At 36.6% G+C, this 25,825-nt stretch overlaps 2 protein-coding genes, 1 non-coding gene and 1 pseudogene across 3 annotated transcripts; 1 reads left to right on the top strand and 3 right to left on the bottom strand.

Annotated features, from left to right (window-relative positions):
• Positions 1-3,087: 3,087 nt before the first annotated feature.
• On the bottom strand, positions 3,088-3,217 carry LOC135672734 (small nucleolar RNA snoR74). The gene has a single exon (XR_010513090.1). It is a non-coding gene; the product is annotated as a small nucleolar RNA snoR74 (small nucleolar RNA).
• A 50-nt stretch (positions 3,218-3,267) lies between these two features.
• Positions 3,268-3,389, bottom strand: LOC135672735 (small nucleolar RNA snoR74; annotated as a pseudogene).
• An 8,551-nt stretch (positions 3,390-11,940) lies between these two features.
• On the top strand, positions 11,941-13,354 carry LOC135672496 (peroxidase 60-like). Its single transcript, XM_065180973.1, has 4 exons — positions 11,941-12,185; positions 12,275-12,454; positions 12,541-12,712; positions 12,825-13,354. The coding sequence occupies exons 1-4, from the start codon at positions 11,973-11,975 to the stop codon at positions 13,232-13,234; spliced, it is 975 nt and encodes a 324-aa protein (XP_065037045.1). The 5' UTR covers positions 11,941-11,972; the 3' UTR covers positions 13,235-13,354.
• An 8,062-nt stretch (positions 13,355-21,416) lies between these two features.
• On the bottom strand, positions 21,417-23,937 carry LOC103981938 (uncharacterized). The gene is made up of 2 exons (XM_009398710.3): positions 23,672-23,937; positions 21,417-21,811 (listed from the first exon to the last, which is right to left on the bottom strand). The coding sequence occupies exons 1-2, from the start codon at positions 23,819-23,821 to the stop codon at positions 21,587-21,589; spliced, it is 375 nt and encodes a 124-aa protein (XP_009396985.1). The 5' UTR covers positions 23,822-23,937; the 3' UTR covers positions 21,417-21,586.
• Between the last annotated feature and the right edge of the window lie 1,888 nt (positions 23,938-25,825).

Genomic DNA, 25,825 nt, shown 5'->3' with positions numbered 1-25,825 from the left:
AAAGATCGAGGTATTCGGTTTCACTCATTCTATTAAGAATTGAGAAAGTAAATCCTCGCATTCTTAATTTTTTAATAATTCAACCATCCGAATAAGTTTGTCAGACTAATGTCTCGGTCAAACGAGCCATCACAATCAAGCCTTAAGAGAGAGAAATAAGGGAGAGAAATAGATGGGTTGTGCCATATAGGCCCTTAGCCACATTAATGGGACAATAATCATTTGTTTTAATGATAAAACAAGGGAACCACTTAGGGTATGATGTTTGTGAAAGCTATAATCACTATGGTTTAGACAAAAGTACCATAGATAGCTACCAATCAAACTTTTAATCCAGACACACTAACGTTTAGCTCGGTCAAAACACTCACAAACCTGCCTCCAAGTTATTAAAGAAGTTAAAGGTAATTGATAGTTTTTTTTTTTGTGAAAAAGTGGATTCAATCACGATCTTTCTTTGAAGTAATCAAAATCTTTACTCTGCTAAATTAGCTAAATAAAAATAATGAACATAAAAGCAAGGTTGATCCTAACGTCTTATTATCATCAAGGGAAAGGCGACAACGACTATTAAGGCTTACCTAAGCCTTTTGTGATCCCTCCTTGGGATTGAAACATCCTCCTCTATCTAGGTCGAACTAAACTAGCATTTTGGGAAAGGACAAATAACTAAAGGCGAAAAACTTTTATTTGCGATAATGCAAGGAAGATAGCCATGTTGCCATTGGAACATCATATTGAAGCATCATGGCCATTAGAGTCTAGAGAATGGAATTCTCATTTTTCAGTAAGATAAAACAAAACAGAAGTGGTTATAGTAAAAAATCTTTTAATTTGGGTGATAATTTGCTCCCAACAAAGTTTCATGTAAAACCTTCGATAGGTGAATCATATGATCACTGTCACTTTATCGGGGTTCAAAGAAAATGCAAGAAAACCACAGTTCATTAACAAGTTTCGGTGCTAGGAATATATGTGTTAGTAAGAGATTACACAATCAAGACTAATTAAGAAAAATAGCAAAGGAAACAAAATTTACGCTTTCCAAGCAAAATTGGAATGAAATTTGCAGTATAGATACTCAATGCAACGGTGTACTGTTTCATGACAAAATTAATCTTCAACAAATTAAAGAAAACAGGGCTGAAATCTTCCTCAAGAATAATGCTTCTTGAGGCTCCACTCCGGATGGCTTAAGCTTTCTTGGGCTTGTTGGCAGCAATTTGAGCTTCCGGCTGCATATAAAAAGGTTTCAGCAGCTACGCAAGAGAATATGAATTGAACTTGACAGTTGACAGATCTAATGGTACATACGTAGTGGTAAATTTCCCAAACTTTTGCCAAAATTTCAGAAGTTCCATTATAAAGAGTAGAATAGTAGTCTAATAAATTCCAGGAGTATCATCACCGAAAATCCAGAAGTTCCATTGTAAAGAGTTGAAAGGTAGTCTAATAAATTACCTCTTTCTTGATGGGCTCTTCCTTCTCCGACAAACTCAATTCAATATGACATGGAGAGGACATATAAGCTGCCACGAGACATGATGAATGGGTTTCAGTTGGAAGGAAACAATAAATTAAATTTCACTCAACAGTGAACTTACAGTTGATTCGATATTGCAGTTACTTTAACAGCCAATTTTTAATAGGTATGTACCTCTGCATTACTTTCCGCATTCTTAAGCAGATCCAAGATGAATCCAGTTGATTTCATGGACCAACGCCCGTCCATTTGGGTGACAGCCCTTAGCTTGAGCTGTACGGTCTAAACCTCCAGAAAGGAATGGCTTGTTTGTGAGCAATTACATCTTCGGGGTATCTTTTGGCCTTTGCCAAAGGTAGCTTTCTAATGGCATGGGCTGTCTCCCGTGTATTAATGTTATTTGATAGCACAATCATCATGCAACTATGATATGCTATGCCAAAAGGCACAAACCATCCCATAAAAACTAAATTACACACTTTTTTCTAACATCATTGTGTAAGTGCATAATTATTCATTGGTCATATAGGTTCATGTGCCATACAAGCAAATAAAAATTTAGTTAACCATAGGGAAGTTCTGGAGATATAAGGGAATCTCAAGAATATGAATGTGTCATGCTCTGAAAAGTTACTTTCTGCAGCATTAAAAATTGAAGAACTATCAGCATTCAATTATATACAATGTTCCTCGATAAAACTATATTGTTCTGATTTATTTAGCTTTCTCGGTTATAGCAAACAAGCATCAAGAAATTTAGACTGCTAAAATGTTTTTCAGATAAGATCCTTATTAGCATCTCTTGCTGTCAATGAAATCTAAGATACCTCACTGACAATTATCCCATAGTTTTCTCAAGGTATAGGAAATCACTTACTGATGTAAGAATCAGTCTTTCAAGAAATAAATCTAGTTAAACATATAATATTCCAAATAATAAATAATAATTTAGCAACTAAGAAGTTAAATGCTCGTCTCTAAGAGTAATAAACTGGCTACCCTGGAAGATAGAACAATCAGTGCACTTGTGAACATAAACCTCCAATGTTTTTCCATTTGGACTAAAAAAGCAAGAACTTTGAGACATTTTTTTTTAAATAGAAAACACTCCAAAAATTAAACAAGAAAGTTTTTCATTAAAAGAACAGGTGTTCTAAGAAAGCAATTGGTATCATTGGTTATCTGAATGAAAATTAAAAACCTATACATAAACAGAAGGAATAATTATCTAACTCAAATATCACATACCTACACATTAAACTAAAATTTCAAATTAATTAATAAATCAGAATTATCAGTGCATATCTTTATCTTAACATCAAGAAAACCAAATTAACAAGAAAAAAATAATAACCGCAGGAAGCATTTCACTGAACCACCATTTGAAATTGTCATATAATTGCAGACTTAATATGCATGACAAAATCAATAAAGTACTAAACCAACTAATATTCGAAAATAGCCAACTGAACATACATGATTGGAAGCACAAAGTTGCTATACCAAGACCATAGGCACAAAAAATAAAATAAAATAAAACAGTTTATGCAGGTAGGACTACAATATCCTCCAGATCTTAAAACAGATGTCTATCAAGCTTTAACAAATGTTTCATTGTTTACTGAATCTTCTGTCATCAACAATGTACACAGGTTCACCCAATAACAATGGATATAATTTCCCTAAATCTTATGAGAAGCCTGTTTTATGGATAAAACATGCCCCTGCTTTTCTTTAGGTGATGGAAATGGCAAAATTATATATGCTTATACTCATAGAACATATAATAGATTATTGTTTACTGAACCTTCTGTAATCATCAAGGTACAGAGGTTCACCCAAAAATGGTGGATATAATTTCCCTAAAATTTAGGGGTTTATGGACAAAACAAACCCCTGCTTTTCTTTAGATGGTGGAAATGACAAAATTCTATATGCTTATACTTAAAGAACATAAAATAGATATAAGAAAAAAATTACAGGATAATAATTGACATGTTGCAAACAATAATATATATTATAAATTAAACTTGTCAAATAACATAAGCAATGTGTCTTTTGTTAAGTGCACTCATCTATAAGCATATAATAATCGAGTAATTAGTAATCAAGGGTATGCATCCCATATAGTACATAAAAGACAACACAAATCAACATTGTATAGGATGCCCAATCAACAGTATGTCACAGACAAAATCTACAAAGGTTCATCCAGTAACAAATTGTCACTAACAATGAACATAATGTTTCTAAAGTTTAGGAGAGATTCATTTATGAACAAAAAAAAAAGGCCACAGATTTTCGTCTTTGGAGTCATAGGACTAGAAAAACACTGTAGTTTCTCACAATAAAAAAAATGCAATTATAATTTTCCATAAAAAGATTAATTTGATCTTTAGAATTTAATAGTACACAAACACAATACTTTGACAAGGAAAATGTCCCCACTGGAATGAAGAAAGATTTATGCAAGCAAAACGACCTAATTAAAAGTAGAAACCTTCATATCTGAAATTCACACTTGTAGGGGCTAAATTAAACAGAATCAAAATGGTAGAAAGCTGCCAATTTTTCTTTTAGGCAATTTGGCAATCATACAATGAGGTAGAAGAGGAGATAAAAACAAGTAAAGACAAGAAATAAGAACATCATTAATAATAGTAATATAGTGCCTATGCAGAGGAAAAGCTTCTAGTTTTTCCTGAAAATTTCCTAGTAAAAACCTCTCACAATAACCTAAGATCAGTTCCCAAAAAATATAAGTAAACCTACAGCTGCAAAAGACAGTTATAAAGGGTAGGAACTTGAACACCAAAAAAGCACGTGCAATGCATTGAACATGGTTACACCTTTCCAACAGGGAAGTGCTTCTCGTATATATATAAAAAAAATGTGTTATTGCACAATGCCACAAACCCTAATGGATTCTCCCCTAGTGGTAGATCTATATCCAATTACCCAAGCTTTTTAGATTAGTGAATCTCTATCCAATAATCTCTCATAGGCTCTTGTTGGATCTCGTCCATGAGATCTAATAATTCAGGGGCTTATTGGATATCCAATAAGATAGGGGCTCCGGCGGATATCTCATATCCGAACCTCTACTCATCGCAATACATATCATATGTGTGTGACTCTCTAGACCCAATATCGAGCTGACTATGAGTCATACCTGTTAGAACTCCTTCTAACTTAGTGAATTATTATATAAATAATAATTCACTCGACTCATCAACTACGGACGTACTAGGCCACTATGCCGTAGTCCCCAAACGATATAGGGGAATCCAATCCATTGGACCTGTCTGTCCTCAGTTACCATATACCTATAGTCCCTTATCCATCTAATATCCCAGAGATCGTATATCAGTCATGGTGTTGTCAAACTCATACGGTTTCTTCTCGAGTCTCGCTCTAATCGAATTCTCCTAGAGTATTCTTTCTCTCTCAATCAGAATGACCCTAGCTAGGGATTTGTTTGAGCAAGAACACATAGAATATTTCTCTCATAACGCCGAAAGTGGATGATCCTCTATCGATACTCAATAGCCCTCGTAAGGTCGACTACCACTCTCAATGACCAGCTATACTAGATCTGGGACATCCAAAACTATAAATCTGGTATCAAAGAGTTGAGCACTCATACAGGACATCCTTGGTGTCTCAAGCCTAAGTATCAGATACACCACTAGGACTACAGAATTATTGTTTGATAGTAAAGCATCATCAACCATCCAACATTCTGTAAGCGAATCAATCAGTGAACTCATTCTCCAATGATCACCTATACTGTATCTCTAGTATCCCCACATGAGCAACTATGAGACTAGTTATGGATGGGTATACAACACACCAGTCTGTCCGGTTATCATGATGTCCCTCTCGAGTAACCTATGACTGGGATTATTTAGGATTTGTGTTTAAAGGTGAATCGATCACATTATCGTGATCTCATCATGATCTGATTCCCATTGCATAGATCCAAGGACATCACAATATATATATGTATATATGTAATAGTTAATATAAAGTAATAAACGTTAAAATATAATAAACAAAAAGATTCCGTGTCAAGTCACATGTGTCATCACTCACATGATTGGCTTGCTAGGCATCTATGACTAGCAATCTCCCATTTGACCTAAAGTAAATCACCTATATGTCTGATTCTCATCAGACCCTTGTGACGCTCAAAGACAATCTGAGGCAACGACTTTGTCAGTGGATCTGCAATATTATCTTCGAATGGAACCCTTTCCACTACTACATCTCCTCGAGTCATGATCTCTCTAATAAGCTGGAACATCCTCAGAACACTTCTGATGAGACTCGTGTTCCCTTATTTAAGTAATTGCCCCGTAGTTGTCACAATATTAGGAATCAGCTCTTCGCTACTTGGCCCGACTCCTAGATCTGTGATGAACTTATTCATCCAGACTCCCTCTTTTGCTGCCCTTTCTGCAGGAGTGTATTCCACCTCTGTGTCGAGTCAGTAGTAGTATTTTGCTTGGAACTCTTCTAGCATACTGCTCCTCCATTCAAGGTGTACACATACCCCAAATTCGACTTGCTATCATCGACATCATACTGAAAACTTGAGTCCGTATAGCCTTTAACCCTAAGGCTACTACCTCCATATATTAGTAAAAGATCCTTAGTCCTTCTCAAGTACTTAACGATACACTTTACTACTTTCCAGTGCTCCAAGCTTGGATCCGCCTGATACCTACTCGTGACACTCAAAGCATGTGCTATATCAGGCCTAGTACATAGCATAACATATATGATAAACCCTATCACTGAGGCATAAGGTATCATATCCATGTTTACCCTTTCTTCTGGAGTCTTTGGGGACATACTCCTAGAAAGCGATATCTCATGTCTCATCAGTATAAGACCTCTCTTGGAATTTTCCATACCAAACCTTTTGACAATGGTTTCTATGTACTTGGACTAGGACAAGCCAAGCATCCTCTTGGATCTATCTCTATAGATCTGAATCCCCAAGATATAGGATGCTTCCCCTAAGTCCTTCATGGAGAAGTGTCTAGATAACCAAGCCTTTACTGTGGATAGCATTCCTACGTCATTCCCAATGATCATGATATCATCCACATATAACACCAAAAAGGTGATAACGCTCCCACTTACCTTTCTATACACACAAGGCTCATCTTCGTTCTTAACAAAGTCATAAGATCTAATTACCTCATCAAATCTTATGTTCCAACTTCGGGAAGCTTGCTTTAGTCCATAAATAGATCTAAGTAACCTGCACACCTTATCTGGGCAATTCTTGGACACGAATCCCTCAGATTGTATCATATACACCTCCTCCTCAATGTTCCCATTGAGGAATACAATTTTCACATCCATGTGCTAGATCTCATAATCATAATGTGCTACAATAGCCAATAGAATTCGGATGGATTTTAGCATTGCTACAAGTGAGAAGGTTTTGTCATAGCTAACACCTTGCCTTTGACGATACCCCTTAGCCACTAGCCTTGCTTTATAGGTCTCTACCTTTCTATCTACTCCGATCTTTTTTTTCAAGATCCACTTGCAATCGATGGGTACAATACCTTCGGGTGCATCAACTAGGTTTCAAACATTGTTGGAGTACATAGAATCCATCTCAGAATTCATGGCTTCTTGCCACTTCCCAAAGTCTATACTCATAATAGCCTCCTTGTAGGTCTGAGGATCAATGTCCTCAACATCATCTCCTCTAATATGTCCCACATATCTTTTAGGAGGATGAGATACTCTACCAGATCTACGTAAAATTGAAACTTGTGTGTTAGGTACCTGAACAAACTCGGGCTATAGAGTGGTGCTTGAGCTTGGCTCTCCAACCTCACTCAACTCTATCATGCTCCCACTATCTCCACCAAGAATATGTTCCTTCTCAAGGAACACTGCTTTCTTGGCTACAAAGACCTTTTGGCCCTCGAGATGATAGAAATAATACTCATAAGTTTCTTTGGGGTATCCCACGAACTTGCACTGCTCTGTCCTCGATTCCAACTTATCGAGGTTGTGTCTTTTAACGTGGGCAGAGCAGCTCCAAATCTTAATAACCTTAAGATCGAACTTCTTCCCTTTCCATATCTATATGGTGTAGACACTACCAACTTAGTTGGAACTCTATTCAGAATGTAAGCTGCGGTCTCTAGGGCATATCCCTAGAATGAGATTGGTAGGTCAGCGAAACTCATCGTTGACCATACTATAACTAATAGCATACGATTTCTCCTTTCAGAGACACTATTGAGCTAAGGTGCATAAGGAAGTGTCCATTGGGATAATATCCCATGGTCTTTGAGGAACTGAGTAAACTCTGTACTTAAGTACTCATCTCCTCAATCTGATCGAAGAGTCTTGATACTCTTTCTATTCTGGTTCTCCACTTTATTCTTATACTCTCTGAATTTCTTAAAGGCCTTGGACTTGTACTTCATTAAGTACGTATATTCATACCTTAAGAAATCATTAGTAAAGGTAATGAAGTAGGAGTAACCACCAATGGCATGAGTTGACATGGGTCCACATACATCACTATGTATGAGTTTCAGCAGCTCAGTGACTATTTCTCCAATTCCACTAAATGGAGAGTTAGTCAGTTTTCCATGAAGGTAAGGCTTGCAAGTTACATATGACTCATAGTCGAATGGATCTAGATATCCATCATTTAGCAACTTTTGAATCCTTCCCTCATGGACGTGACCTAGCCTATAATGCCACAAGTACGCACTGTTCACCTCATCTTATTTCCTCTTGGATACATCTACATTCATGATATGTAGAGTAATGTCTAGCATAAACAAACCTTTATGCAATATTCCTCTTGCCAATCTCCTCGATTTTGCTAGAATTTACAACAAATTGTAGATGTGATAAGCAATACCAGTAACCAATACTAATGTACTATCACAAAAATCTAACAATTGAATATTAATCATGAACGTACCTGAAGCTTCTCCAAGCTTCTATTTCACCCTCTCTGCAAGGTACTCTTTGTAGTTCCTCTTCTAGTGCCCATCTTTGCCATAGTGGAAGCACTGGCCTTTGTACTTTACTTGGTCTTTCTTAGCGACCTTTGCTTTACCTGGTTTGCTCTTGCCTTTTTTAAGAGACTTTTCTGCTTTCCTTTTCTTTTTGGTCTCACCAGTGTAGAGAACTGGCTTCTCTTTCTTAATAGTACTCTCTGCCTCCCTCAACATATTGAGGAGCTCTGGGAGAGTCACCTCAAGCTTGTTCATATTAAAATTCATTATGAACTATGAAAAGGAATATGGTAGGAACTGAAGTACAATGTCTACATACAAGTTATCCTCTAGGACCATTCTTAGACCTGTGAGTTTCTCTATCCACTCAATAATCTTTAGGACATGGTTCTGAACTAGTATCCCCTCAGTCATCCTAGCACGAAAGAGGCTCTTGGATATCTCATATCGTTGAGTCCTTCCTGTTCCTCAAACAATTTGTGGACATGTAGGAGAATGGATCTGGCATCCATCTTTTCATGTTATCTCTGTAATTCAGGAGACATAGAGCCCAACATGTAGCATTGAGCAAGAGTGGAGTCATCAATGTACTTCACGTAGCGAGCAATATCATCCTCGCACGCCCCTTCCTCGGGCATAGGCATCACTATCTCAAGGACGTATGCGATTTTCTCCGCCATGAGAACAATTCTCAAGTTATGGAGCCAATATGTATAATTTGGACCAGTGAGGCGGTTGACATCAAGTATGCTACGCAAGGGATTTGAAACTGATATTTTCTGAAAATAAAGATGCAGTAGAAATGAATAACATGCATATTTTGTAAGAAATAAACAATCAAGATATGGACTTCTATCTTAATATGCTCCCACTATTTTACTAGCGAGTCACGCGACACCCTTAGCACGTGAAACGAAAGTCTCCGACAGACTTCTAGTGGTGATCAGGATCCAATCAGCGTCTTAGTATAACCTCGAGGGACTCGACCAATCACATTGAGCCCAAAAGGTAGGCAACTCTTGTCGATCATAACTCCTTGTGATTCCCGTCCCATTTGGCCTCTGAATCACCATGGTCTCGAGGGACTCGACCAACCATGACGCTCGGTTAAGTCAACACCATTGTTACAAGATGAGTCTGATTCGATGATATATCTTCGAGGGATTCGACCAAGTATACCATGCCCTCATGTTACTAGTAACATCTCTATGTCGTAAGTAAGATAACAAATCGTGATATAGGTAAGCCTCGAGGGACTCGACCAACTTAACCTACACCGAAAATCGATTCCTACGTATAATGATGGAAGGCCACGTGGATCAATCTAATTGTCTCACGTTTACTGACTTAATATTATTGAGAGAAATGTTTCTATGATTTGATCTCCTAATATGACATGTCACACATATACATATTTAATATATATCTACATCGTATGTATATATATAAATATATATATATATATATATATATATATATATATATATATATATATATATATATATATATATATATATATATATATATATATATATATATATAGTAGGTGTATAAGCAATTACATCAGATGATCATGGACCACAACCTAATGTGATCAGGCTCGAGCCAATAGGCCTAATCACTCACATTAAGATCTATGTATACAACGGTGCATCTCCATACCCTATGATCATTAATCTCTTTCTCGTCGGTTCCATTGATATCTCGATGCATCTCTATGCATCGCGATCGTACATCTCGTGGGTCCCGTCATCGCATCCACGCTCCCACTGTGCCTCCTCACGTAATTACAATTTAATCATAGGCATACATGCTCGACAATAAATGAGAAATATAATAGAGGCTCCTAGACCCCAATAATAATAACTATAAGTATACACATCACACGTCTATGATCATCTGTCAACACATCAAACATCACATGTATAAATCATTATCACGTAAGATTACTAGATAATAATAAAAATAATAATCAACTAATCTTTTTAATTAATTAATATTTTCTAAAATTAGGGACATGTAGAGAATATCTGAATTCCTAGGGGCATTTTCATAATTTGGACAAAAGATAAAAACTAAAAATTTTAAAATTTCGAAGGTAAAATTGTCTTTTTGCCCAGCAGTCGAGATTATTGTGCTGCTGAATCAATCATGAGTTACCAGAAGACAGCAGCGGAGAATTAAATTGGAAATCCAAAGCCCTTGCAGGCTTACAGAACTGTTGGCGCTTATTATTTGCGTCGGTACCCTCAAACAAACGTAAGCGTGTAATAATTCAGTGTGCACATATATTTAATTAGTAGTCTTCTTTAGAAACTGCTTGCATCTTGACAGAATACTGCAATTACTTCAATTGAACACCATATATATATATATATATATACACATGTATATTAGTATATAAAACAAAGGACTAGCTACAGTAATTTCTTACAATTATTACCCGATATCTTTCTTGCCCATTAGCTGTCAATGTGGTTGCTGCCAATATATAATCGAATTAATCCGACCCATTATCTCAATCCGACCCAACAACTTTGGTCCCTTCCCTACTTAATCTTATAATGTGTCCCTTAACACATCATTTCATGTAAGATCTTACAATGACTCTTTGCCACTTACTCTATCCTTTGAGTTTTATGGAGCTTTCATCTTCAAATACATCCCTCAACATGTATGATCTATTATATATGAATATCCCACTAGATAATCCAGACTTATCCTTTTCGATACCTATCCAATTGGAGTAACTTTCATTTTTATATATTTTTATCTAAAAGTTTTAATGAATACTTAATAGCAAATACAACAAGTTCTAAACATTCAAATGACAAAGGGTCTAAGGGTCTAAGACAGTCATTTGTGGTGGCAATAGGTTTCTTGGTGATTGCAAGTCCCCTGCTATTGAGACATGCAGCCAAGTATGTATTTTCATTCTTATTGCAATTTATGGACAATTCCAATAGTTAAAAAAGATATTGCATAGTTGATGAAATGAATTTTTTGACATGTTTCTGCTAATATCTTTGGCTAAATTCCATCCGGGTTGGTAACTAAATAAATAATGGGAAGACTTTTTTGGTCAATCGATCATGCTATATATAGTTTAATGTTCTTCTTCTTTTCCTCTTGTTTTTATTGTTCAACAGACAAACAAGGAAACTGAAACTAAGCCCTAATCCGACCAGTTGAGCATTTGATTTTAATGATTTGACTTTGTACTTTCAGGATGTAGGAAGATTAATTGACATAAAATAATTGCTTAAACTCAAATGAGAAGAAGAAAATAATGTACTTTTTGCCAAACCTAGTGGAGTTGCAAGCATTTGTGGGATGGCACTTGCCATCTAATTTGATGGCACGTCCACGAGAGAGCCATTGCACGTCTCTCTTACTATTTAAACGACGCCATGCATCATCATACAAGCAGCTTTCTCCTATATAACAGGCAGCGACGTGCCCCAGCTCGATCAAAAAAGATGGCCGCAGCGCTCGCTGTCGCCACCGTCGCGCTACTGTGCCTCACCGTCGTCCCCAGCCACGCCGCGCTGCAGGTCGGCTTCTACAGTGGAAAGTGCAACGGCACCGACGTCGAGGCCACCATCAAAAGCATCGTCGCCGCCCGTTTCGCTCGGGACCGCTCCATCGTCCCCGCCCTCCTCCGCCTGCAGTTCCATGACTGCTTCGTCAGGGTACGCGCTGAATGAACCGATGCATGTGTACAGCATCAGAGACATTTACTGGGGTGTGTTCGTGTGTGTGTGTGTGTGTGTGTATAAAGGGATGCGACGCATCGATACTGTTGGATGGGAGTGGAACCGAGAAGACGGCACGCCCCAACCTAAGCGTGAGAGGGTACGACCTCATCGACCAGGCCAAGGCAGCACTGGAAAGCAAATGCGCCGGCGTTGTTTCCTGCGCTGATATCATCGTCGTCGCAACGAGGGATGCTGTCGTGCTGGTACGTGCGGTGCATGCATGCGTGGGGTTTACTTACTGTATGCCTCGTCCGTCGTCGTCTGTTCTCACCGGAGATCGATGTTTCAGGGAGGTGGGACGCAGTATACGTATGCGGTTCCGACAGGGAGGAGGGATGGCAACATCTCGCTTGCGTCTGATGCCACCAGAAATCTGCCTGGGGATTCCTTCTCGGCCTCCCAAGCGATTACGGCGTTCCGGGCGAAAGGGCTCAGCGCTTCGGACATGGTGTTACTTCTAGGTAACTTCGTCTTCCACAATGTCATGATGAATCAAGATGAGTGTTGGTCAGCTTCTGTGGCAATCAAGAGATGGATATTTTATGCTTAAGCGTCTCCGTTGTTGATCTGCAGGAGGACATACCGTTGGGCTCACGCACTGCTCCTTCATCCTTAATCGGCTCTACAACTACAATGGGTCGGGGAAACCAGACCCGGCCATGGATCCCGCGTTTGTGGCCATGCTGAAGTCGAGGTGCCCGCAGACGTCGACGGTTGACAACACTGTCCTCCTCGACCACGGCACTCCCACCACCGTGGACAACAGCTACTACAAGCAGCTCCTGGCGAGAAGGGGCGTGCTCAAAGTGGATCAGAACATAGCGTCGGACGCGGCGACCAACGCCACGGTGAGGGTGCTGGCCGGCGGCAGCTCGAGCTTCCCGGCGCTGTTCGGGGGTGCCATGGTGAGGATGGGCGGCATCCAGGTGCTCACTGGGACGCAAGGCCAGATCCGGAAGTCGTGCAGGGTCGTCAAGAAATGAGGCTGAAGCCTCCGGTCGCTGATGTCGTCTCCTTTGGTTTGGGAGTTCCTTTTGTCATTTGAACTTTGGTTGGTTTCTGTGTTTGTTTGTTTGTTGGGATAAATAAATAAATAACAGAGTTTCTTCTTAATATATTAATCCTTTCAAGGTTTTTTTTTATAAATAACATACTTAACCTCATAAATTTTGACATAACTTTTAATATTTTTTATTTTATTTTCCCATTGGAGCACTATATTTCGAAGAAGAAAAGGAAAAAATAATATTCTTTTATCCAATAAGTGCATTGAATTGAATCAATTATTTATTTTTTTGATTATGTCACCAATTTAGTTAAAATTATTAAGTCATACGACACTCTTACACTATTTATCTATTCGTAAAGAGTTAATCTAGAGACAACCTTATATAGGTCTTCAAGAATTAGTATATAAAAACGAATGAAGGAATAAATCCTAACATCTTGCAAAATGAACTTTATGTAAAAACGAAAGATCTATAAAAGAGAAAGTTAATTAATACATAAAAATAATTTATAAAAGAGAAAGTCAATTAATTCATGAAAATAAATAAATAATAAATCCCAACATCTCACAAATGCTCATAATTACCCTTACCCTCGTGCCGAAGAATTTTAAGAATGTTGTGCATAGTTTGATGATGATCGATTATTATGTAGCTTCGTAAATTATTTTTCTTATGGATTTCAAGTAAAAACATAGATCTATACGAACAAAAACAAACGACGAATGATCTATTAACGAAGGTGTTACGGATGCATACTAATCATCCATGATAGACTGTCATACTCAATCTGGATATAACTATGGATAACAAGCACCTAAAATGGCTCAAACGTTTTCAAGTAATGTTTAAGCTTCCCAAAAACGAATCATGACAGGATACAGCACGAGTACATGACAAGATAATAAAAAGATCCAATGACATTATTTTTTGTTCCTTTCCCTTTTCGTTTGTGGATTTGTGTAACACGATGAGATGATTCAATGTCTTGACCCTTTCATCTACAAAGCACTTCAAAATGTCAAATTTTCTTCACAATTTTCTCAAGAATGAACAGAATGACAGTTCCATGCCTAGCTTGCAAAAATAATTCCCTTTGACAACTTGTGAAGCAAAGCAAAGACTAGCTCAATCCCTTCGGTGGACTTTGGAGAGAGAATACTCTTTCACTTGGATCAGAAACAGATGCCATATCTGAAGAAGTTCCTACGGCATCGATTCTAGAATCACCATTGCTCTTGCTCTCTTCTGAGGTTTCTCGATGGGGGTTCTCCGCTAAAGGAGCACTTGTATTGTCTACACTAAGTTTTTTGTATATTGCTAGAGCCTGAGATATCATAGAAGGGTTTCCAACAGCGCTAGGAAGTAGGAGAGTAGAAAAATAAAAAGAGAGGAGAAAAATAAAAATAAATATAAGAAAAAAAGATCTTGCACATATGAGACTATTTAACAATTACACGATGATTTCTTACCTCCTTTGCTATGCAACCAAATGCTTTAATATATTGCTCAGAAATTCTGAGACTTGCTGCCAGAAGAAAAACGAAGGAACAAACTTCTAAAACTCAGACATGTATCCATTCTCAAGATGTTAAGCCAAAAACCATGTTCTCGTCATGATGCGAGTGATGCTTTACGCTTTTGTGAAAGACCAAGTTCTACCATGATAAGCACATATAAACATAGAGGAGAAGGAAGTAGGAATTGGTCTATCATGATAAGCATATATAAACATAGAGGAGAAGGAAGTAGAAAGTGATAGAAGATAAGATTTCCCTAACTATATAAGGAAATCTCTCTATTTTGTTGAGGAAAATCCTTTATTCTTTTGAGGGAACTTCACTAATTATTCTTATCTTCTATTATCTTCATCATAAAGAATCAGAAAGAGATCTTGCCCCAGTGCCTCGCTTTCATTGCATGTGACAATATCTTGAGGTCGTCAGCAGTCGCTCGTGATCTAGTAAGGATAGTTTCAGCTTCTCTTGATAAATGAAAAAGATCAAAGGAGTAGAGAAGATTTTAGAAACTTTTAACACATTTTACGCTTCATATTCAAAACAGGAGTGATGTTTTTCGCAGCTCCCAAGACATGTTAGATTATCAATGTCCCATGAGGGGACACTAGTGGCGTTACCTTTCTTCGGTTGCTTAAGTGATACTTCATTTAATAGTCAGACTAAAACAATATATGAACTTAATATGAAATGGAGGCTTCAATCATGGTGATCTATTACTGATTAGTAAGGCTGGCCAAACTAACAGTAGCAACCATTAGCGGAGATAGACTAGTGCCTAGGTAGCGCCAATCCAGTACAACAGGTGTTACAAGTGGGGACACCCTAAACGGAATCATGTACGAACCCTAATAGATGAGTCTAGCTGATTACTATGAAAGCTCAAAATGGACTAAAATCAAGAAATATAACATCAGTGATAGTATTTTTTTTAATTTTTTAGATAATTTCAGGTTAAGTAAATGAGGAGTTGTGGTAGTTTTTAGATAGATTTTTATAAATTAGTGTATTTTTGTTCATCTTTGAGTGTAACAAAGTTCTTTTCCACTAAACCATCTCAAACTTTCACAACTCTACTTATACACCAATGCAACATCAAATGAAGGTAGGTCTTTTTTTTTCTATCTTTAGACGATTATAGGATAATTAATTATGAAATTTTAGTATTGTTGGATATATTCTATAAAGGAGAATATTTTAATTTATTTTTGAGTTTGATAGGATCAATCTTCCACCAACTTGCACATTGCCACTAAAATTTCAGTGTAAAATCAATGATAGTATTTTTTTTTATTTTTATACAATTTTAAGATAGGTTCTATGAGTATAATTTTATAAAGGATTAAAGTGGTCGCTATGATTTTGTCCATAGATCTTAAGTCTTTATAATTTACTCGTATCTAAAATAATTCATGTATTTTAAAAAACATAGCATATAGGCTATTTTCATCAAGTCCAAGTTAACAAATGTTAGAGTTTATTTACCTGGTATGTTGACTCACAATAAATCATTAATATAATGACATGTGTAATTTAATTTTTTAAAAAAATTGATAATATGTGGATTTGAAAACGTGGACCGATTTGTCACATACTTAGCTAGAATTGCCTAAGTCGTGAGGTACCCTTGCGACAAAGACACGAACTTAGCTTGTGTTGCCTAAGTCGCGCCTCACCCTTCCGATATGCGTCCGCAAAGATCAGCCCACTTGCAACCTCTCGGAGGTCCCAAAGGATCTATAAAAGAGAAAGTTGATTAGTTCGAAGAATGAGCGATGGATAAGTCCCGAGGTCTTGTGAAAAGAGGAAGCTTTACAAGCAATTCAGCGAGCACCTTGCGTGCATAAGAGAAAAGAGGGAGAGGAGGAAAACAAAGACTTTAGAAGGTTGAACGAACAGCTACAAGTCCACAAATAACTACTCATTGGGTGTCGAGCGTGACAACAAGTTTCCGTCAAGGTAACATGCGAACTTGCGAAAGATTGTTCAATGCCCGACACTATACCGAAGCCCCATCCCCCATGGTGCCACCCAGGTGGTTATAGGGTCCTGAGATGGCTGATGTTTCACATGTAGTAGCGGGCTATAGAAAACAGCCCATGGCATGCGAAAACAGAGTCGTTTTGGGCTGTTTTGCTCGATTCAATGAGCGGTCACACTGTAACGCTGTAACTTATTCGAACTTACATTTTTACAAGCAAAAGAATATAAAACCAAGCCAAAGCATGCTGCCAAGCAGTTGTATATGTAAACATAAGCGACGAACACTTTATTGAATGGAGTTGTTGCGGGTGCGCAACGACCGTTCGTGACATTCTCCCCCACTTAAACTGTCGACGCCCTCATCGATGCTTGTTAGTAGTTGTTGATGATTGTCTCTTCATGTCGTAGGGTATCTTCGGACTCCTAACTGGCTTCAGTTCGGGGAAGCTTTCGCCACTTCACTAACTACTTAATCTACTCAGCTCCAATAGATAACTTTACCTTGCGATCCGCTAAAATGGTTTCAACTTGCTTCTCGTAGGAGGCTCTAGTGGGGTTTAGCTGAGTTAGAACACTTCGAGAAGCATCTTGTCGATCCGAGTGGTAGGCTTTCAAATTGCTGGCATGAAAAATATTGTGAATTTTGAGCCATGCCAGCAGCTATAACTTGTAAGAGACGTTGCCTACCCTGCTGACAATTGGGAAGGGCCCTTCATACTTGCGTACCAATCTTTTGTGTACTTTATTCCTAAAGAATTTGAGTGATGCTAGTTAGAGTTTTACCAACACCAAATTGCCGACCTTGAACTCTTGCTTTTGCCTTCCCAAGTTTGCCCACTTCTTCATCCTTTTGGTCGCCTTCTCCAAGTAAGCCCACACAATATCTGCATTTCGGTGCTACCCCTTTGCGAAGTGGTAGGCTGACAGACTACTTCTAGTATACCCGATTGTCATGGTGTGAGGAGTTGACGGTTGTTGTCATGTAATGATGTCGAAGAGGCTCTTGTTGGATGCAGAGCTCCGCTCTACAAGTTGCAGACGAATTGGGATATGTCCAACATCTTTACCTAATCTCGTTGGTTGGCACTCATGTAGTGTTAAAGATATTGTTCCAGGAGCGAGTTTATCCTTTCGATTTGGCCACCGTTTATGGGTGGAGGCTTGTAGAGAAGTATAACTTAGACTCCAACAATTTGAATAGCTTAATCCAGAATCATCCCAAGAACTAAGCATCTCGATCACTGATGATATTGTACGTACTCTCCAATATTTTATCACATTCTTCATCATTAGCTTGTCCGTCGCCTCTGCTGAACAGTGTAGGGGTGCAGTAATAAAAGTTGTATACTTTGAAAATCGATCGACCACCACGAGTATCGATCTGAGTCCCCCTACTGTCGGTAAGCTTGATATGAAATCAAAGGAAATGCTCTCCTATGGCCTTTCTAGTACGGGCAATAGCTCCAAAAGTCCCACCGGCTTCCACTACTCCACCTTGTCTTGTTGGCAAGTGAGGCACGTTGGAACATATTCCTCTACATCAGTCCCCATCTTCGGCCAGTAGAAGGTCCTCTTCATGAGAGTCAAGGTTCTATGAATGCCCGAATGTCCAGCCCAAAGGGAATTGTGACAATCTCTTAAGAGCTCACGTCTTAAATTGTCCACTCGAGGGACATAAACACTATTCCCTTTTGTGTAAACGAGTCCCTCTTGGACCCAAAATCGTCGTGTCTTCTCTTCTTTGATGAGCTGCATCAGGATAATTACCTGGGATCACTATACAGTCTATCCCTGATCCTGGAAAAAAGTTGGAGTGCAACTGACTTACTTGGCCTCTGCCCTCCAATTGTATGTCATTCACACGCTCTACTTTCTGACTCAATGCATCAGCCACTACATTTACCTTTCCAAACTTGTATTTTATTGTCATATCAAATTCTGTCATTGTGCTTGCATTAAAGAGTTTCTTCTTAGATTAGCAGGACTTCGTGACTGTCCAATTGATGAAACAATAAAAATTAAAATTAAAATGAGAGTTGATTGAGGTCAAAGTTTAGTCTAAACCATAGTAGGATGTGATCAAAAATAGGATTGACTGAAGTCAAAATCAAGGTTTGATTAAAATTAGTGCTCAAGAATGTAATTTGGGTCAAACTATAAATTTGATCGAGGTCAAAATTAAAGTCATCTCAAAATCAGATTTGGGGCAAGATTTAGTCAGAATTGATTTTGATCATTCAAATTTGCTTGACCAGAAACATTAAAAAGAAATTGCAGTACCACTATAATAAAAAATAATACAATATAAATGATTTGAGTTTCTAAAATTATAATGAATGTTAATATATCTAGTATTCAATCAAAATTTTATAGTTGTGATCATATATAACGCGTGATAATGTAAACATATCTCATATAAAAAAAATATCTAATATTTTTATGATATAAGTTATTTTGATTTAAAAATATCATTCTAATATTAATTGTAAATGTAAAAATATTATCATGTAAAATAACATAATATTAATATTAAAATCAAATATCATTGATCATAGATTAAACTTACGTACATGATGTCATGATAAAATACCTTTGTCTGATTTGTAGAAAACAACAATAGTATAATTATTAGAATATAAGAGAATAGATCTCTAGGTCTATTCATATAATAGGAGGTCCCGTCAATATATATACTTCTAGAAAAAAAAAATTGGATAGTTCATTCTATCAATATTCTCATATAAGGAATCCTAATATAAGTGATATTTATTTCGATCGATAATCTTAAATAAAATTTAATTAAAATTTTAATATATATTAATCACTGTTAAATGGAATCACATAATCTAACTTTTGCTATCTAATGAGTAACTCTTAATGTTAGAATTGATCATTAATTTGCATCACATAATTAAGACTAAGCTGACTTCCTAAAGTTATTTTGTGTTAAGAATTGCAACTTCGATGAGACAGTTGCTTCAAGATGACTCCCTCAATATGAATCGAAAATAAAATTTTGGATCTCCAACTATAGCTTAGGAACTCCAATTTATAGGATAGTGAGGTGACTATTCTTGTAATAGCAAATAATCTTCTGGTGGGTCTAAATTGAGTGGACAATGTGTATTAATGTTAATTGATCTAAAATTAACATGATTTTTGGGTCTAAATAGCAAATAATCTTCTGGTGGTTCTAAATTGAGTGGACAATGTGTATTAATAATATTCTTGTAATAGCAAATAATCTTCTGGTGGGTCAAATCTTAATTGATCTAAAATTCGATCTATTAAATACCATCCTCTTCGATGATTTTAATGTTACATGATTTTAATCTTCGATGTATTAAATAATCTTCGCTGATTGATGCCACAATTGGCTGCAATGTCCAAGTATTATTGCAACAATGAATCTAATCATGCTTCCAATTATTTGATGACATTAGACAAACATGCCATAAATGTATTATTATAAGAAACATACTGACAAGTTATATGAGCATGTGGCCATATTAGTGGGGTCGCCATACTATCATAATTTTTGTCACAAAAAAAAAAACGAATATTGATGAGTTTGAGTGTTAGGTTAACATATATCAAATTAAACATAAATTTAATTAAAAATTTTAAATTTTCAGCATATGTAACTTAACCTTTTCAATCCTTAATGATATGGACTATATCTATTCCTTAGAGTCTATATCTTTTCCAATCCTATAAGGCAGTTCACTCATTTATGTCTAATTATTATTACGTGACTCATTTTCATTCAGTAAAATCGTCGCTTGATCAGCTCAATATTTTATTTTATTTTTTTGACCTAATTAGATCAAATTTTTCTTCACTTACTCTAATACTTACTATCAGAGTTAGAGTTAATAGGTAAAACACTAATTCAATCTAAACACTAATTTAATAGATAAAATTTTTCTAAGTTATGCACGAAACTTAGTATTTGTAATATGATACTTTTAATCCTTAAAAATGATATATAATTATCCTCTTAGTATATCTCTCTTCATCTTATATATATATATATATATATATATATATATATATATATATATATATATATATATATATATATATATATATATATATATATATATATATATATATATATATATATTAAAAAAAATTAATTTGGCACTTATGGAGGATGATCTTAACATGCCATCATCATAATAGCAACAATAAGAGGACTTGTAAAGCTTGTTAAAACACTAAAAAAAAAATCATGTTTTTTTTTAATATTTGACAAGATTTACCATACATTTAAAATTTAAAATCGATTCTTCTAAGATGAGTCATTCTATATTTACATAGCCAAGATTTTTTATTGTTCTCTTTTCACTTGAAGGGTGTTATTTGAACAATGATGCAAATGATAATAGAAACTTCTAAGATTAAAGACGGTGCTTAGCAGATCAAACGGGATCTCTGAATAGATGGCATCGAAAGTTATGCATCGTGATAATTAGATCTATGCATTTGATTTCAATCCTAGCATAAAAATTATTTTCACATTATGATATAACATAATGCGAAAATTATAGTTTTCGAATCAACTGCCAATTTACAGAAGTTCTTTTTTTTAAGGATATTTTGAGACAAAAAAATGGTGTGGAATATTTAGTCTTTCATGTTGTATTGACAACTGATTGAGCAAGAAAAGTTGGTAGATTCAGCAAACAACCACCACATACCAAAATTTTTTATCACGCATTGATGCCATGGCGTGCATAGAGATGATTAGAGTCTGAGAATGTATTTAGAACTGCTAGCAAACAGAAACTGTAGCCAAGCACAGGATGTAAGCGATTTATATTGCTCATGTAGCCTTTGCAGGATACTTTATAGCGTTCTTGACAATCTTCTTGAGGGCTGCTTCTCCGAGGTCGACGCCACAGATGTCGGATAGTCTTATTAGGTACAACAGCACATCTGAAAGCTCCTCCCCAAGATGCTCCTTGTCAGACTCCTCCCAATTAGGTAGCCCCTTTGCCACTTCTCCCCTCCACATGAATATTTCTGCTAGCTCCCCCACCTCACCAACCTATTCAAGAGAGAGAGAGAGAGAGATATGAGTTTGGTTTCTGATGATCAAAGTTTCCTGTGCTTTTATGTGCAACACAACTGAAAGATAAGTAGAAGATAACAGCATGGTTTCCATCCACCAACTTAATCACATGACTAAAGAATGGCATATTCAGCAATTGACTCTTCTGAACTGGGTTGTAGTAAAAGATGTGAAGGAGAAACCTGCCCCTAAAAGATCTGCTAGATTCTGCTTTTTGATGATGTTCTTCAAAAAAGACATTAACTTTACCTGGAGGACTTATTCTGGCAAAGACAAGAATAATTTTTCGGATAGTTGTTCTTCTTCCTATGGATGTGTTCCTTTTCTCCTTTTAATCTTGTTGGCCAAAAACTCATGATCCTATAAGCACAGTCATGCTAATGTCAAATAGAATAAGTTCTTTTGAACTGAATTGCTAAATTAAATAAATATGGTGTTATTGTTCACTACCATAAAAGAAAGGTGCAGGTCTATAATGGATGCTGAAGTTCCACTAGATTACTATTTTATCTTTTTCAGGATGCTTTCTTGCTATTGCTGCTAGAAAGCTCTTGACAGAGCCACCCAAGTCACCATCATGATAAGAACCTGATGCCAGATCAAAACATTGTTAGAAGCACTGCACTGTCATGAAAATTCATTTAGTGGCATCAGAATCAGTACACTTTGACCAATGTTTGCATGGCCTTCTCTTGCTCAGTTAAGGAAACCAATAAAGGGGCATAGAGTCTAGACTCAGGTAGGTTTTGACTGCCTCTCATTCATGATGGATTGACACAAGATAAGTACAACACTTTATGTTGTGATATGGACTGTTCTTCACAGGGTATAAATAGGAACATTACAAGGAAGAAGAAGCCTTCTTTGAACTCTAAATCTAATATTTACACAAATCTGTGGTCACAATCAAAACTGGACATGAGGAATAGGGTCATTAACTTTGCTTTTTCTCCAGAATTAGGTCAAAACTGGGTAGATTGGATCTTTTATTCCATGTATTCCATGGGCCATGAGAAATAATAAAAGCATTTGTTCATGTACATGTTCCACTGCACTTCTAAAATCCCACACTGTTCTTCTCTTGTTCTATGGGCCCATGAGAAAAGCAATGGATTCAATTTAACCAAGAATTTCTCCTATAGACTCTAGCATGCCTTTTAGATATTAAGATTTTACTGTAAGAAATGATGAGGTTGACAATCCAAGGTTCACTGCTGATCAATTTGAGAATATGAAAATTGCATATTCTGAAAGCATTGTGATTGGGAATATTTTTGAAGGAAAATTGTGTTGACAATTAATCAGAGGTTATTGCAAAAGTTTCTGTTGGAATTAGAATTTCAAGATTTACAAAACTAGATTAATCAATAATTTTTTTCTTATTGAATATCCATAGGAGATTGAGATGGGAAGAACATGCAATACTTCATTAAATTTCTGTTTCTCACTGTTTCCTGGTTAAGCACTCCATTCACTTTTTCTAATTCGATATCATCACGTTCTTTAGATGAATCACCAATCTGCTGTTACAGAGTAAATTCTTCCAAAAAAAACCGAAAAGGGGAAAGAAAATGAAACTGCCTTCTTCAATATTTCCAATAAACGCACACTCACCAATCTGCTATGAAAGAATTGCATTGGCTTATGTGCATACAAATGTTCTTGGAATTTTACTTTCTGGAAATCACATCTTCCAACTTTCATTTTAAACATCCACCAAGTTTAATATTAACCTTGATTAAAATAAAATAAAATAAAAATCTCAGAAGGTATGCAAACAAACACAGACACGCATATATGAATGACAATGAGCAAAGAGGAACAAGAAAATAATACCACGGCAAGCAGCAGATTTCTAGGGCTGTGGAACTGCATCCAGTCCCTTTCCAGGGCAAACTCCTCAAGCTTCCTGGATAGCTCTTTGAGGCTCACATCAGTCACCTTTGCCACTTCCTTCTCTATTGCTTCCTGCTTGTCTCCTTCCATAACTTTCTCAACTGAGAGTGGAGGAGATGGAAGAGTCGGGTCGGTCGTATTGCTTTAACAATGTGGACAAGGAATTTGCATAAAACAAGCATATATACAAATCAGAAAGACCCCATCAATGTTTGGGAAGAAATGGCAACGATTTGGCGGACTGGGGTGCTGTATGTGGACATGGGGGAAGGATACTGTGAACGATTGAGAATCCACCATTACCACTACGCAAAATGGACACCGCTCATTGCCCAAACTGACGCTTGGAATATCATGTGAGATGTGGGCTATGCCATGAGAGATATCTGTGCAATGGGTGAATCAGGGGAGGTGTATCATTGTTGCCTTTTTGTTTGCCTTTTGTACGAAGCCATATGAGCTTCTCTTCTTCGAGTTCAAATCATACGACAATGATTACTGTCTGTGTGTGTAAATGCCCAAATGCATGCACCCTTCGATAAAGATAGATAGCAAACACTTGGAAGATGTTGCTCTTGGGAACCCATGTCACAAGTTTGGATCGCCATTGTGAAGATATGTAGCATTAAAAGACCCACTGTTTGATAACACTAGGCCTGTGCTATTAGTCCATGAAGCAACTGAAAGCAACATACCATCTCTATTGTCAATGCAATACGATCTTATAGCATTCATTAGCATGATGTTGGCCTAATAATTTGAATTATGAGAGTCAAATAACTGGAATGTAACTATCGAGTGGAAAACACAAACAAGCATCAGACAATATGGCCTCGTCAAAAGCCCACACTGATGTAACTATCGAGTGGAAAACAACAAACACAAACAAGGAAATATGATTGAGTTCCTTCCAGAATCCAAGAACCAGTCTCTAGTCATCACTATAAACAAGATTAATCTCCAACTTAACTTTGTACCACACCCTAAATATAATGAGAATTCTGTTAGGAGAAATAAAGGTGATAAAAGAAGGTTCACACACTCATTTGAGCAAGTCTATCTACCACCAGGGGGAGAACACTTTAATCCTAGGAACTACTGGCAAACTCCACAAGCGACACAACTAGTCCCTATAAATAGTAGAGCTGCTACAAGAAGGGGTGAGAAAATTATAGAGAGATTTGGGAGAGATGTTTCCATTAGTAATCTGGCTTCCAAAGCTACCAATCATCACATGGTTGAAGAGATAAATTCACCTAATAGATTCTCACAACCAACTCCTTCCCAAAGCAGGAATACAAGTTATCCAAGTCTCATCACAAGTGTCTACAAAAGTTGGCAAGAGTTTAAAAGTATCAAATATAACCAAGGATCATAGAACACATAAACGATATAATCAATAATGGGGAGGTCACCATGGAGATGACGGAGTGTAGCTTCTGACTATTGTGGTAAGCCTAGAAAAAAAAACCATATGACATAACGATACAACAGGGACTTTAGAAGGAAAAAACAAAGAAATAAAAGAAACGATAGAGAAAGAAAGAAGTCTTTAACCAAGAAAACTATCCACAAAAAAAAAAAAATCATCCTCGCCTCTCTTCTTCTTAACAACTTGAATCTATTTTTTGAATTTAGAGTATTTGAATTTTGATTAAAAGGCTAATAAATATTTTAAATAATAATTTAAAGGATAAAACTTAAGAAGAATCCACAAGAGCATAATCATTGTCCCAAGATAAAGTATCATCCTTGCATTTGGGATTGATCGTTTGGAATTAATTGAGAGATTCAATTGGTATTATCCCTCTTAACAAGTGTAAATCAAGAAATAAAAATATAACTGATGAAGAAAATGAAAGAGGAGGAATATTTTGTTCATCTACAATGATTTTAATTGAGGTTGTTTACTTTGAGAGGATAGTTACTATAACTATCAAAAATATTTTTTTATTAAAATTTGAGTTTTAAAATACATCTCCAATAGTCAGCTCTATTAGTAGTTGCTATTGGATTTTAGACAATAATTCATCATATTACCAATGACATTCGGAAATTCCTCTAACTTGAATGCCTACAAGAACCTCCATCTAT

Source organism: Musa acuminata, chromosome BXJ1-4 (assembly GCF_036884655.1).
Source record: "Musa acuminata AAA Group cultivar baxijiao chromosome BXJ1-4, Cavendish_Baxijiao_AAA, whole genome shotgun sequence".
In the NCBI taxonomy this organism is placed as follows: Eukaryota; Viridiplantae; Streptophyta; class Magnoliopsida; order Zingiberales; family Musaceae; genus Musa; species Musa acuminata.
This window is presented reverse-complemented; position numbering and strand designations above follow the sequence as displayed.